Here is a 15,949-nt window from a genome sequence, read left to right as displayed (position 1 = left end):
GACAATGTTATGGGAACTCTCTTGTAGGTAACTATTTCTGCTTTTAAGATTCCCTTGTTGTCTTTAACTTTTTGCATTTTAGTTTTGATGTGTCTTGGTGTGGGCCTGTTCAGGTTCATCTTGTTTGGGACTCTGCATTTCCGAGACAGTGTATGAGCTATTGTGTTGGGGGGCAGAGCCTATGAAGTTTAATTTGTCTCAGCTGGGGCTGATGCCTTGAGATTCTCCTTTTAGATATGCAGTTTATGGAGCTAATTGGATTGTAGTGTGAAGCTTGTCATTTGGTGTGTTAATTCAGGCGCAGGCTGTGACTGGCCCTGGGCTACCTGTTTGGAGTTATAAAGCAACCCATAGTTTTGGGCTGTTTCTGCTGGTTCTGAATGTGCATGGGAGGGGCTCACCTGCTCACCAGCACCCAGCCCGGGGGCAGGACAGCAAAAGGTTCAAGGCACCCTGAGATCTACCTCCACTTGCCGACTGTCTCTTAGGCTTCGTCAATGAAAGAGCCTCTGGCGGTTTGCAAGTTGTGTGAGGTAGGTTGTCAGTGAGTAACCAGGTAGAGGCAAGTGGTATTCACCAGACTGATACCGAGTCAGGCTAGATACCATTGCTGGCTCTGTGTTCACTCAGCAAAATTCTCACTGTACACCAAGGCCAGCTGCCACCTGCCTGTGGTTGGCCGATCATTGTGGTGGAGTGGCATCTCAGGGAGTCGTCATTTGGTCATGTTGAGGGAGCGCTCTGCACAGGAATGGTGGCGCTGATCAAGGGTGTGAAAGAAATATGGCCCTTGCCATAGAGTCACATGAGTCAGTTCTCCCTGTGTGTTTCTGACACCCCTTGTTTTGCCTGGACCTCCTTGAGAATCTTCCAAGAAAATCTGCACTGCAGGCCCAGGCTGGCCACAGCCAGCTGACTCCTTGATGGGGCGGAAGCTCAGCAAGGGTGTGGCCACCGGGAGTTGGGAGGGTGGGGCTAGTGGATCCCTCCTAAGTGTGGCCCTTGTTGGGCAGGTGGAGGCGGAATAATGGCCCTTGCCCTACCGCCACACAGCTCAGTCTTCCCCTGTGAGTCTTTGACAGCTTCTGAGTCTGCGCAGACCACCTCAGTAGCACAACAGGAAAGTCTGCGCCATGGGCCCGGGATGGCCACGGCCAGCAGATTCCTCTGCTGGGTGTGATCTTGGCAGGGCAGGGCCACAGTAAGTCAGGAGGGCGGAGCTTGTGCATTCCTTCATGATGTTGTATGGAGGGGAATGCTGGCCCAGGAAAGATGGAGTCTGTGGGTAGTGCGGGAGAGGGATTCAGCACAGAGAACTTGGCGGCTGACCTTTCATCTTTCTCACTGAACCAACATAGCCCGATCTCTTCCTATATGACCCACGTCTGCTCCGAGCCCCCTTCCCTCCGCTGGAGCCCAGGGTGAGTGGCTGTGAATGAGATTTTGTTTGCTCGCCTTCAAGAGGGTGCCTGGATTTCTTAACAGACTCCCATCTCTTCCTGGTGGATGAAATCCCAGCTGATTTTAATAGCCCAATTATGTGGGATTCTCTTTCTGGTTTCCTGGGCTGGGGAGCCGGCATGGGATTGAGACCTCTTGCTCCTCAGGGGAGACCTGTGCAACTGAGATATCCCTCCAGATTTTTATCTGACATGTATGGGTGTGGGGCCAGTGCTTTTCATGTCTATGCCTTTCCAACCAATCTCAATGTGGCCTCTTCTGTAAATACGTGGATATAAGACTTCTGTTCAGCTAGTCTTCTTTTGGTAATTTATGTTGAATGTTCTATAATGTAGTTGTAATTCCAGTTTGGTTCTGGGAGGAGCTGAGTCTAACTTCCACCTATTCTGCCACCATCCCAATTGTCTAAAAACATTATGCACATTCATTATAGTTTCTATGGTTTGTGCTTAAGGGTAAAAGCTTTCTAGGCCTTGGCGTTGAAATGTTTAACCAAAATAAAACTTTCCAGGTATAAATTTTTTAGTTATTTGACCATAGAAGAAGATAGGTATATAATGGATAATTAGTAACTTTGAGAGAACTAGATAGACAGTCATGTATGTGTCTGGATTTCTGTAAGTGGTAAAATCATAGGATGGTGGCTCAGGATAGAGCTTTTGAGACAGTGCAATTCAATCCCCTCCTCCCTAGTTGTGTATTCTGGATATTTCTTTTTTATCTACTAGCCCTCATAGTTTTCTGGTTCAGATTGTGCTAAGGGTTAAGTGCCTCTGGCTCTAACATTCCCAGAGAACATTTGGAAGGCATGCAGGATGTGTAACAATTCTTTGTTGTGTGGGACTGCCCCGCACATCTCAGGGGCTTTGGCAACTTTGGTTCCAGTCTACCAAATGCTAGTGGGCACCCCCAGCCTCTGAGCCAATCACAGGTAACCTCCAGATTTTCTAAATGCTCCCTAGGGAACATACACCACCCCCTTGAGAAATACCAATCTCCATGCTCTATATTTAAAATTATATTTCAGAAGAGTATTAACATGGGTACATGTTCATGATCTATTTACACATGGGCCAAATGCAGTTACATTACGCTATCACAGTGTGATACTGCTTTTGCTTCCTATATAATTATGTACAGAAACATATACTGGAAAGACGTAAATCCATATTTTATTGGTGATTATTTTCAAGTGGGATGATATGAGTAATTTTAAAAATATTCTTTTTTATTTCCAAATTTCCTCCCATTGAGCCCCTATTAGGTTTTCAAATCAAGAAATTGTTTATAAGTAAGAAACTAATATACTATTCAGGATGTGGAACCATAATAAATTTGTTAAAATCAAACATATGACATAATTTTATTCTCTCTCTCTTTTTGGAACTGTTGTATCTCAATGGAAGGTAAACAGGAATATTAAGAGAGTGTTAGGAGAGCATGGATTTGTTTTAAATTTTTGTTAACAAAAGGAAATTTCAAAGACATTTTTAATACCTGTGGCTTTTATGGTTTGGGCCACTTGGGCTCAGAAAGCAAATATGAAAGATGACTTTTATAGGGTCCAATGATACTTAAAACCAGAATTTGTATTAGATACCTCTTCCTTTGAGTGTTTTATTCTGTGGATTTGCCTCTCTGAAAATTAATCCACCCTTGCCCATCAGATGGATGGTGATCCAGGTTTTATTCATCTTGTGCCAAGACCACATTGGTAAGGACAGCTTTGTGTTGAAGCACGTATAGCATTTGTTGTTTGCTTCTAAATGAAATAATAATGAGAATGCTAATAACATCTGTACTCTGGGAATGGCAGCTACAGAGGTGCTGCTGTTTAAGACCTAGGCAGAGGTCTGTGAAGCTGAATTATACTTGGTTGCGAGGAGAGTGTGATATCAGAAGGTTGCCAGTGGCCAGACTCATAGGGCCTGTTAGTCAGTCTGGATTCTGGGTTTTTAGGAGTCCAGAGAGTAAGTCATTCCAGGTTATAAATGGGAATGATGGGCTCAGATTACATTTCTAAAAGACTACACTAGGGAGCGTGTGGGTGGGGAGACATCTTGCGGCCAAAGCATCCTCCTAGCGGAAGCTAATGGTGGTAGTGAAGAAGGTAGGAATCGGACAGAGGAAGTCATGATGACTCATGACATTTCCTTTACGGAGAGAAAGGATACTTTTACTAGGAACACATGGCATTTAGGCTTGCTTTATTTATTTATTTAAAATTTTATTTAGCAAATTAAATTTAACAGGCTAGCATTGATCAATAAGAGTACATTGATTTCAGGTAAACATTTCTATAGTATTTGAACTGTTGATTATGTTGTATACCCATCACCCAAAGTCAAATTATTTTCTGTCACCTTATATTTGTCCCTCTTTAACCCTCCCCCCACCCTGTACCTTATACCCCTCCCCACACTCCTTCTCTTACATCCCCCTCCCCCTGGGAACCCCTTCACTTTTATCTTTGTCCACGTGTCTCAGTTTATATCCCACCTTTGTGTGAAATCATACAGTTCTTAGCTTTTTCTGATTTACTTATTTCACTCAGTATAATGTTCTCAAGGTCCACCCATGTTGTCATATATATGTACCAAATCTTTTTTTTTTTTTTTTTTGTGAGCGAGAGAGAGAGAGAGACAGAGAGGGACAGACAGACAGACAGGAAGAGTGAGAAATGAGAAGCATCAATTCCTTGTTGCATCACCTTAGTTGTTCATTGATTGCTTTCTCATCTGTGCTTTGACTGGGGGGCTACAGCTGAGCCAGTGACTCCTTGCTCAAGGTGGTGACTTTAGACTAAAGCCAGTGGCCTTGGGCTTCGAGCTATTGGCCTTTGGCCTCAAGCCAGCAACCATAGAGTCGTGTATATGATTCCACGCTCAAGCTGGTGAGCCCGTGCTTCAGCCAGCGACCTCAAGGTTTTGAATCTGGGTCCTCAGCGTCCTAGGCTGATGCTCTATCTACCGTGCCACCACCTAGTCAAGCTGTACCACATTTTCTTTATCCAGTCCTCTATTGAGGGCCACTTTGGTTGTTTCCATGTCTTGGCCACTGTGAATAATTCTGCGATGAACATGGGGGTACATGTGTCTTTATGTATCAGTGTTTTCAAGACAGATGATAACAAGTGTTGGAGAGACTGTAGAGAAAAAGGAACCCTCATTCTCTGTTGGTGGGAATGCAACTTAGTATAACCATTATGGAAGAAAGTGGTGGTTCCTCAAAAGCTTAAGAATAGAATTACCATATGGTACTGCAGTCACTCTATGGGGTATCTACCCCCAAAACTCGAAAATAGAGGCTTGTTTAAAATTAATTCATACTCAAATACTCTGTGCTTTCTTTTTAAGTTCTCTTGTTTTTAGAGCTGTACTGATTTGTGATTTTGAAGTTAAAGTGTTAGAAGGCCGAGTATCAGATATAATATTACAATGCCCAGTGCAATAAGCATTTAATATTCACCAAATATTCCATCTGTCATTCAGTCTCCCCTGCCATGACGTGTGATTCCCTTTGCCCTTCACTGCACCTGCACCTGAACCAATCTTCATTTGTGTATGACTTTTTGTCTCTGTCCCTGATTGTAAGCTCCAGAGAGACTGAGATTGTGTCTACTTAGTTACGTTGCTCACATTCTAATGTTAGGCTCCACCAGCAATCAGAGCCTCATAGGAAAACTTGGGTACAAGGAGGTGACCCTGGGAAGCAGGAACATAGGAGGAGGAAGAGCTGACAGCAAATGTGTAACTGAACACTCTTGTGACTGGAACTAGTTCTCTGAGGAACTGTGTAGAAAGTTCCCAGATGTATCTGTCTGAAAATTGGGGGGCTGCAGTGTTTATCCACATATTCCCCTTTTCATTGCCCCTGAAGGAGGTAGCTATCCCACACTTCCAGGCTGAGGGAGCCAGCTCTGCCTCAGAAAGTCTTGAGATAAAGAAGTGAGGAGACTTGGCAGGTGCCTGAGGTGGGTAAGGTGAGTGAGCAGAACTGCACGGAGCTGAAGCACCTGCTACGATGGCTCTGCCTCCTGGGGGAGCACTGCCTGGCACAGGGAGCAGGTGCTAACAGTCATTTATTGAATGAATGCCGTAAATGAGATGACAGAATAAAGTGCTTTGCATTCTGCTTAGCAAACCAGGTGCTGCTGTCATTATTATTGATAAAAAAACAAAAAGTATTATTAGTATCTCAGCTCCCACTGAATCCCCTGTCCTCAGTATCCCTTCTCAAACTCTTCCTTTCTGGTTCCCAGGGGTTTTGTTTTTGTTTTTGTTTTTTGACAGAGAAAGAGAGAGAGAGAGAGAGAGGAACAGATAAGGACAGACAGACAGGAAGGGAGACAGATAGGGAGAGAGATGAGAAGCATCAATTCTTTGTTGCGATGCCTTAGTCATTCATTTATTGCTTTCTCATATGTGCCTTGACCAGGAGGCTACAGCAGAGCCAGTGACCCCTTGCTCAAACCAGTAACCTTGGGCTCAAGCTAGAGACCATGGGGTCATATTTTATGGTCCTGCGCTCAAGCTGGTGAGCTGGTGCTCAAGTGGGTAAACCCACGCTAAAGCTGGTGACTTCGGGGCTTCGAACCTGGGTCCTCTGTATCCCAATCCGACTCTCTATCCACTGGTCCTCTACCTGGTCAGGCTTCCAGGGTATTTTGAACCATACATATGACCGCTCCATCTCTTACTCTCTGCCAGTTCTAACACTGGCCTCGGGGGTCTGACTCTCTGCTAACCCATTCTCTGGGCGTTGGAGTGGTTCTGGATGTTTCTGGGTCTGTTCCAGCCCACCAAGGTGAGAAGAGGTATCTATGTTAGTGCAGCTGGGTTTTGTTGTGTTTGGAGTTTCTCATAGTGTTTCCAGGGACGTAGCCTTTTTCTCTTCTGAAATATATGTGCTTGAAGACCAGGCCAGAAGTACCCAGGTAACTTCTGTTCTCATAAAGCCCCTCCCCTGTGCCCTTTAGCCATTGGACTCTTCCCAGGTTGTTGCACCGGTACCTTTAGGATAATGTTTCCCAATTAGTAATCTCCTGTGGTTCTTGTTAAAAGCATGTTACCAGTTCACTCCTCTGGAAACTCTGAGTCAGTGAGGCCTAGGAAACTTTTTATTTTTATTATTTTATCTTATTTTACCTTTTTAGCAAGAGAGAAAGAGAGAGAGAGAGAGAGAGAGAGAGAGAGAGAGAGAGACAGACAGACAGACAGACAGGGAGGGAGAGAGAGAGGAAGCACTGATTCTTCATTAAGGCACCTTAGTTGTTCATTGATTGTTTTCTTATATGTGCCTTGATTGGGGCCCTTCAGCGAGCCAGTGACCCCTTGCTCAAGCCAGTGACCTTAGGCTCAAGCCAGCAACCTTGGGCTTCAAGCCAGTGACCAGGGGGTAACATCTGTGATCCCATACTCAAACCCGTGACCCTGTGCTTAAGCTGATGAGCTGTGCTCAAGCCGGCGACCACAGGGTTTTGAATCTGGGTTCTCAGCATCCCAGTCTGATGCTCTATCCACTGTACCACCACCTGGTCAGGCCCTAGGAAGCTGCTTTTTGAGACATGTTTGGAGGTTCTAGCAGGGGATCGCAGCTACTCATATACCCTTGACCGAAGAACGGTCCTCTCCTCTAGCGGGGAAGGTCGTCCTCTTCGACCAAGCGCGCAGCTTAGGGAGGGACGCGCATGGAGCGGTGAGGGAAGAAGGGGACACCTGCCTAGCCAGCCAGATCAGCCGAATCAACCCTGGCAATCAATGGGGTGACAGATGTCGCAGCCAGATCGCCCTTACATCCGGAAGCTGCTTTTTTACAAAACTGGTTGATTCTAATCACCAGGTTAAGTATAAGGTGGGAGTAGGGGGCGGGGCTTGGGCTCTCACTACTGGGAAGGCCTGTTATGAAGGATCGGTGTTCTCCCTCTAGCCATCGTTGTCCCCTCTGTGGGATTCCATTGACCAGTACAAGCACATAAATTTGTTTGGAGAGTCAGTTCATGAACAGCTATTGACGTCTAGTTTTGTTTTCTGTTGGTAATCTCCTTGAGAGTCATTTTAAACTTTGTGCCTTGATTTTTTTTATCTTTGAATCTGTCTGTCCAAAATTTAATATTGATCCTTTAGGATAAAAAATGGGGGAAAAACAGTAATGTCTTTAACTGCAGCTTAGAATCCCTAGAAAAAGAAACTTGATATTTACTGGCATCAAGGGTTGTTACTGTTGCTAAAAATATTACTGGAATTTATTGGCATCTTGTCTGGGTCTGCATATAGAACTATTGTTTGTTCATAAAGAATGTTTTGCTTAGAGTATTGTCCTCTTGGGATATACCTTTTGTTTTCAAAAGAGTTTTAGGAAACAATGGAATACAGCCAGCTGACAGTCATCCGGGTATACATCGGTGTATCCCGTGTTGCTTTCTAATATAGACTTTCTAACACAGAGGCTCAATTCAGTATAGTAGGATATCTGGAACTCTTAAGATGAGCTTGCTGGTAGGCACTGTTTGGCTAAATGTTCTGACTCTGAAGTACTCTGAAAAGGGTGTTGGATGTTCTTTTACTCTTTCTGCCCAGTTTTCTAAATGTGGGTTAGAAAGATAATTGCTAATATTTCACATGTCTCCTTGGGGAAGAAAGATATTTGCTGTGAGACTAAGAGTCATTCCTTCTTCCATTCCTGCTGGTATACTACAGTGGGGGAGGGAACATGAGCTTACCATAATCATTGTGTATACTCAGGCATATACCAGAATTGGCAATTGCCCACATGTGAGTGCCTACTATGTGCCAGATGCCAGGATTAGCCCTAGAATAAATGTTAAGCAAGACTCATGGTCTCTGCCCTGGGGAGCTTATCATCATGACAAAGAAACAAATCAAATAATTATATGAATACACAATTAGCGACTAAGACATCTACAGATCAGTTGTGGAGGGTCAGACTACAGTAAGACATACAAAAGGGAAACCTAATTGGTCTGGTGCCAGGTATCTAAAGGATGGATGGATTGATTAGGAGGAGAAGGGGAGAGGCTGGAGCATCATGGGCACAGGAGAACAGCATACATGAAGGCCCAGGGTGGACCGGGGCACAGTGCGTCCAAGCAGCTGAGAGAATGCTGGTGTAGTGGGTGCACAGGGAGGGAGACTGTTAGGAACTGAGGGTGGAGATGTGAACAGAGGCTAAACCCTTCAGGATGTCATAGATGACTTTGAGAATTTTGGTCTTTATTATAAGCACGGTGTGCAGAAAGGTAGTGACAAGGCTGTTGTATGGGAATGATGTGGGAAAGGTGGAGAAACAGAGGGACCAGGGAGATGATCGTGGCTTGGCCTAACGTGGTGGGGAGAGAACAGATGCAAAAGTTATTTGGGATAAAAAATTGAGGGACTTGGTAATAAATTGACTATTGGGTTTCAGGGAGAGGACAGTGTCAGGCAACTCTCAGATGTTTTCCATGACCAATTGGACAGATGGAGAAGCTTTCACCTGACTTAGGGAATACTTTCATGAGCTAATTTAAGTACGGATAGTTGAAATGTTGGTGTAAATAAAAAATCCTATCCTAAAATACTGCTTCTTTACAAATGATCACATCTGTGATTTGACATTATTCTTAGGACAAGAAAAATGTCTCCATGCTTTGTTCGTTGTGCTATTTTGAATTCCAGTCAACCTCCTGGTGAAATGTCACTGTAGAGTGACCCTACAGGCTGGCTCAGCACATGCTTTAGGGTTCCAGCAATGTGGGAACAGAAAAACTTTTAGAAAAGTTGCACTTCAATCTGTAGCCATAATTTTTCAGCTACAGAATCCAGCAAGAAGCTCTTTTAATATCAGCAAACAATTTTTTAAGTTTTGTGTTTCTCTGTTGAGAAGTGCTTCTATTTTGAATTATATCGTGATGGTGGCAGCAGCGATGTGGTGGCACAGTGGGGTGGTAATGATGGTGATGCAGATAGAGGGTTTGGTTGGGTGGCGATGGTAGTCATGGGGACAAGAGCAGTGATAATAATAATGGTGGTGGTGGTGGTGTTTGAAGGCATTGCATTCTGGTCAGTATTTATTTTTAAAGACTTTATTTATTGATTTTACAGAGGTGGTGAGGCAAGAAGTATCTCGTAGTTGCTTCACTTTAGTTGTTCATTGTTTGCTTGTTTTATGCTCCTTGACCAGGCAAGCCCAGGGTTCTGAACCTGCAACCTCAGCATTCCAAGCACATTCTGATCAGTACTGAGAGCCGTGACTGGGCTCTGAGGAGTCAATGCTGCATTTTCCACTGCCTGGACCTGGGCTGGGGGCAGGCCTGTGGTTGGCAGAGAGCTCTGACTGCCCCACTCATCAGTGCCCTCTCCAGAAGTGTGCATTTGATAGAGATGTGTGTTATCTATTTTCTATTGTTGTTTTGAGTGAAGGGAGGAAAGAATTGGAAGGTATGTTTCAATGTGATCCAGTTCTTGAGTTTAGGCCAGGCTCTAGCCAGGATTGTACATGGTTCAAGCAGTATCTTTAAAGATCTCAAAAATAAGGGAATCTGATGTACCTATCTGCTGTTTCAGTTCTCTTTTCTTTGCCAAATGTTTCTAGTGAGAAGCTTTTGTTTCTGTTTTCTCTTCTGCCATGGCCTTTGTCTTTTGCATTCCAGTTAACTCTTATTTCTACACTTTCATTCTCATTATCTCCCGATGACTAAGATTTTCTAGCAGTGTGAGCTTAGACAGTCCTCCTATATGTGCCATTCTTGTCTTTCTTTTTTTCTCTGTATTAATATCTGGTACACCACAGATCACAGAATTTTTTCTTTAGACTCTGTCTCCTATAAGAATATAAGAAGTTCTATCAGGGTAGAGACTTTGTTTTATTCAGTGTTTTATTCCCAACACCTGCAATAGTACCTGGCACAGAGGTGGTGCTTAAAAATGTGTTTAATGAGTGGATGAAGTTACTTAATAGCCCTGGTAGGTCAAATGAGTATTATAAGGCAAATCTGTTACAGTCACCATGAGGATGAAATAAAATAATACAAGGAAACTTCCTGGCAGTCCCAGCCTGGCATAGTAAGGCTGGTGAGTTAATAGGTTTTTCTTGACACTCTTCTTTGTTGTAACATCTTTCTCTTCAGCATTTAGAGTGTTCTTCTGTTTAGCTTTTTACTTCCTTAGCAATGTGTTCATTTTCTTCATGGCTCTTTTTCCTTCTGTCCCATAATTGACCAGTTTCAGAGACCTGCTTACTGGTTCTGAGTAAGGGTATCCCAGCTTTTTATCTCTTTCAGCTTATTTATTCATCAGCTTCAATTATTATTATTGACATATACTATAGATTGTTATTGTTATGGTATTTTATAGATGATTATAGAATGCATTGTTATTTTAATATAGCTGACAGTAGTCCTGGCATTATTCACGAACTGCCCTTCCCGTGATGCATTCTCCCAGGAGTAGTTGTTTTTGTTTTTTTTTGTTTTGTTTTGTTTTGTTTTGTTTTTTTGTATTTTCCTGAAGCTGGAAACGGGGAGAGACAGTCAGACAGACTCCCGCATGCGCCTGACCGGGATCCACCCGGCACGCCCACCAGGGGGCGATGCTCTGCCCCTCCCGGGCATCGCTCTGTTGCGACCAGAGCCACTCTAGCGCCTGGGGCAGAGGCCAAGGAGCCATCCCCAGCGCCCGGGCCATCTTTGCTCCAATGGAGCCTCGGCTGCGGGAGGGGAAGAGAGAGACAGAGAGGAAGGAGAGGGGGAGGGGTGGAGAAGCAGATGGGTGCTTCTCCTGTGTGCCCTGGCCGGGAATCGAACCCGGGACTTCTGCATGCCAGGCCGACGCTCTACCACTGAGCCAACCGGCCAGGGCCTAGTAGTTGTTATTTTTATCTTTACTTCACAAATGAGGAAATTGAGGCTCAGAGATGTTACTATCTTGGCCATGGGTACACATCTCTAGTAAATGATAGATCAAGGAGTCATTATCAGTTCTATTTCCTTTTGATTCTTCATTTACCCATCTGTCAGAAAGATGTGAACAGAGTGCTTACCAGGTGGCAGGCAGCATGCTAGGCTCTGGCCACACAACAAGGAAAAAAACTGGTGTAGCGCCTGTGACCATTGCACACCACATCTGGTCACTACTCTTCACTCTGCTGAGCAGTCTGTAGAGTGCCCCGTTCTAGGGTGAGCCTTGTTTAGATATTTTTAATTCCTTATTTCAGCCTCTCCTCAAGCTTCAAATATCTAAGTCTAAACTCATGAATTGCTTCTCTTTATATCTTCTCCTCCTTCTCCTCAGCAAAATTACATATTTTTATATCTCCGTTAGAAAAACCAGGTCATTATCCTTGTCATATAGGCTCAAAACTTTGAAATAACTTTTATTACTTGGCTTAGGCCAGTTGGCTCAGTGGTAGAGTGTCAGCCCGGCATGTGTATATCCTGGGTTCAATTCTTGGTCAGGGTACAGAGGAGAAGCAACCATCTGCTCTCCACCCCTCCTCCTACCCCTTCTCTCTCTCGCTCTGTGTGTGTGTGTGTGTGTGTGTGTCTTTCCCTCACTCTCTTCCCCTCCTGCAGCCATGACTCGATTGGTTTGAGTGCATCACACTGGGCGCTGAGGATGGCTCCTTGGGGCCTCTGCCTCAGGGACTAAAAATAGCTCAGTTGCTTACATTGGCCCCAGATGGGGGTTGCTGGGTAGATCCCACTCCTGGCGTGGGTAGGAGTCTGTCTCTCTATCTCCCCTCCTCTCACTTGGAAAAGAAGAAAAATATTTCATTCTTCTAGCTCTTTCATTTCATACTTTAAGTCCACATCTGTGGCCTCTTCATTGTTTTATCCTTGAAAAATATCACTCTGCTTTGTCTCTTCCTCCCCAGTTCCTCTCTACCATTCTAATACTAGCTCCTGTGCTCTGTTCCTTGACTTAACTGAAATAGTGTCAACGCTGGATGTTAATTAGTTTTTTATCTTCTACTTAAGTGTCCACTAGACTGTAAGCCTCCCAAAGGCATAAACGCATCCTTATTTATTATGTCCTCAACAATAGGAGATCATCAGATGATTACTAAATTAAGCACCTTTAATGCTTAGACCACCGTTCTCAGACTTGATCTGGAGATTTATGTGGAGATTATGAATAGTTTTCCTGGAAAATCATGTGAATATTCTTGCAGACTGTTCTGTGCATCCAAATTGTGCACTATATTTTTAAACCAACTCTGTAGCTAATTTCTCCCATTAATGTTTACTATTTGTGTATTTGTTTGCCATCTGCTGGCACCAAAGCCCTAGAGAGATTTCTTCTTGAAAACATAAATATTCTTTGTTTCAAGCTGAGCTGTGGTGATGCAGTGGATGAAGTGTTGACCTGGAATGCTGAGGTTGCCGGTTTGAAACCCCAGGCTTGCCCAGTCAAGGCACATACAGGACGGAACAACTACAATGATCCCCCATCCTCAACAGTCCTCTCTCTCTCTGTCTCTCTCCTCTCTCTCTAAAATCAATAAATTAAAATCTTTAAGAAAACAGAGCCTGACCAGGCGGTGGCGCAGTGGATAGAGTGTTGGACTGGGATGCGGAGGGCCCAGGTTCAAGACCCCGAGGTCGCCAGCTTGAGCGCGGGCTCATCTGGCTTGAGCAAAAAAAGCTCACCAGCTTGGACCCAAGGTCGCTGGCTCAAGCAAGGGGTTACTCGGTCTACTGAAGGCCCGCGGTCAAGGCACATATGAGAAAGCAATCAATGTACAACTAAGGTGTCGCGATGAAAAACTAATGATTGATGCTTCTCATCTCTCTCCATTCCTGTCTGTCTATCCCTCTCTCTGACTCTCTCTGTCTCTATTAAAAAAAAAAAAAAAGAAAGAAAGAAAACAGAAATATTCTTTCTGTTAAAGAGCGAGACTCTCCCATTTTTCTGGTGCCACCATAACTATAGAAACACAGTTTGAAAGCCACTATGAATTACAAAGAAATTCTGAGCGACTCAGAGTTTTCGAAGTTACTGGATAGGATGGGTTAATCCCTGTCCCCAGGAGAGTTTCCCCCAGTTTTTGAGAAAGAGATACTTTGTATTTTCTGAAGCCCTGTAATCACTGTGTTTGTGGCTCAGGGACTAGGTGGGCATAGGATGGGTGTGCTAGTGGTCTTCTTCCGTATTTCCTTACTTTTCTCACTTGAACCACCTCTCCCCAAGGTCATGGTTGGGACCGTTAGCCTTCCATGACATTCAGGCTTCCGTCACTATACATGGTGGATATCAGTATGACCTTCACAATTTTGTTTGACCATCTCCTTGCCTTTCTCATTAGAAGTAAATTGTTTGCACAGTTAGCAATGCCTGTGGACTGAAAGAACTCTGCATTCTTCAGAATATTTTGAAGTGAAGCTCTGGGCATTTCTGAATGTGCATCCTTTATCTTGTTGGCCACTCAGAAGACATGTATGCTTTCTTTCAGGACTCACGTTGAAGCAGAACAGTATCTGTAAATAATTATGTCCCCAAATAAATCATTTTATAAATGACTTAACACTTTTATGCATTAAGATAGCAGGCTGTTTTATATGGATAATAATAATAACTTAATGTTTTTTATATAATAGTCTATGAACTGCTGCAGAAAAACTTGAATGTTATGCAATAGATGCCTTTGGCACATCATGGTTTAGAGCTAATCGTCTGCCAGTTGTGGAGCTTGGGTTTTTGTTTTAAACTAAAAAAAATTAATTCAGAGTACATATGCCCATTTTAAGTTCTTTTTCTCCTATTGGTAATTAGGTAGTGGCAAAAGCCAGCTTCACCATATTACAAGCAATTACTATAACATTGTGTTAGTTGAGAGACAGGATGAAATTTCCAAAAGCTGCTTTCAGTGAACAAATGCTGTCATTTTGTAGCAATATTATCATATTACATTTTTACTGAGGATTTAACAATGTAGAAAATGGTTATGGGGAGGGGGGAGCAGGTGACAGGAAGGGTATAAAGAGGGTCAAATATAAGGTGACGGAAAGTGATTTCACTTCGGATGATGGTTATACAATATAATCAACAGTTCAAAAGCTATAGAAATGTTCACCTGAAATCTGTGTACTCTTATTGATCATTGCTACGCTGTTAAAGTTAATTGTCTAAATAAAAAAAAAAAAAAAAAAAAAAAAAAAAAAAAAAAAAAAAAAGACATTAGATATAATCACTGATATTTTGGGAGCTTACATTTTATTTTTCTTTTTTCCAAGTGAGAGGAGGGGGAGATAGACAGACAGACTCCTGCTTGCACCTAGCCAGATTCACCCAGCAACCCCTGTCCGTAGCCATGCTCACAAGGGAGCTATTTCTAGCACCTGAGGCAGAGGCTCCAATGAGCAATCCTTAGCGTCCGGGGCTGATGTGCTTGAACCAATCAATCCATGGCTGCAGGAGAGGAAGAGAGAAAGAAAAGTAGGAGAATGAGGGGTGGAGAAAAGATGGTTGCTTCTCCTATGTGCCCTGACTGGGAATTGAACCAGGGACATCCACACACAGGGCTGATGCTCTACCAGTGAGCCAACTGACTAGGTCTGGGGCTTAAATTTTAATATGGAAAAATAAATGAACAGTACAATATCAGATAGTGATAAATGGTAAGAGAAAATCTAAGGACAGCATGAGAGAGAGTGAAGGGGAGAGCTACTTCTAGGAAGTTAGGAAGATCAGGAAAGTTTCATTGGGAGGTGACAGAGGAGCTGAGCTGATACTTACATGCTGAGAGGAGTTAGTTCTATGAAGATCTGGGGACAGAGCTGTCTGGGACAGCAAGGCTGAAGGTTTGAACAGGGAACTAGCATTATGTGTTGAAGAGACAGAAGGCCAGAGAGGCTAGAGTGTAAGGGACCAGGATGAGAGTGATAGGAGGTGGGGCCAGGAAGGTTGGCAGAACTCAAACACTGTACTGTGTTGCAGACCAATGTAAGGAGTCTGGGCTTGATTCTGTGAACAGTGGGCTGCCACTGAGGGTTTTAAAACAAGGGTATAGTTAGATCTGTAGCCACCATCTTCAGATGTGCGTTGTTGAAAGGTTTCTTTTAAAATTAAAATACGTTTTCTTTGTGTCTTATAGAGTAGACCAGGGGGCTGCCATTTTACCAAAAGATGCTTTTGAAACTCAGCAGGACTTAAACGAGGTAAGTGCAATCATTGTTGCTTGTAATTAGCCAATCATGAAATTTATTATTTTTCCTAGTCCTAAGAATTCTATCTGATTAAAACTTTTAAGTATTTTTTGCTCTTAAATGAACTTGTTTTTCTTGTAGTTCTTGACGTAATGTTTTTCCTCACTCTGGAGCAAATACATTTAAAATATTATTTGCAAGGGTGGTCACTGTATCTTGAATCTGAACCAAGTCCATAGCCATTCATTACACTCTTTTCAACTTTGCTTCAGGATTGTATAACCGTGGCTGTGACGGTTACATTTGTACAATTTTCCTTTAATTTGATTTCATTTCTAACAACAC

The 15,949-nt window shown here is 43.4% G+C and overlaps 1 protein-coding gene across 4 annotated transcripts in view; it reads left to right on the top strand.

Moving 5' to 3' along the window:
• FAM13C (family with sequence similarity 13 member C) overlaps positions 1 to 15,949 on the top strand; it is a 161,313-nt gene that overhangs the window by 84,082 nt on the left and 61,282 nt on the right. For all 4 annotated transcript variants that reach the window (XM_066348702.1, XM_066348703.1, XM_066348701.1 and 1 more), the window contains one exon: positions 15,553 to 15,616. In XM_066348702.1, the coding sequence (XP_066204799.1) occupies positions 15,553 to 15,616 (64 nt within the window). The remainder of the gene's footprint in view (positions 1 to 15,552; positions 15,617 to 15,949) is intronic.

Source organism: Saccopteryx leptura, chromosome 9, assembly GCF_036850995.1.
Source record: "Saccopteryx leptura isolate mSacLep1 chromosome 9, mSacLep1_pri_phased_curated, whole genome shotgun sequence".
NCBI classification, from domain to species: Eukaryota; Metazoa; Chordata; class Mammalia; order Chiroptera; family Emballonuridae; genus Saccopteryx; species Saccopteryx leptura.
The sequence above is the reverse complement of the archived record's forward strand: the minus strand, read 5'-3'. Positions and strand labels throughout refer to the sequence as shown.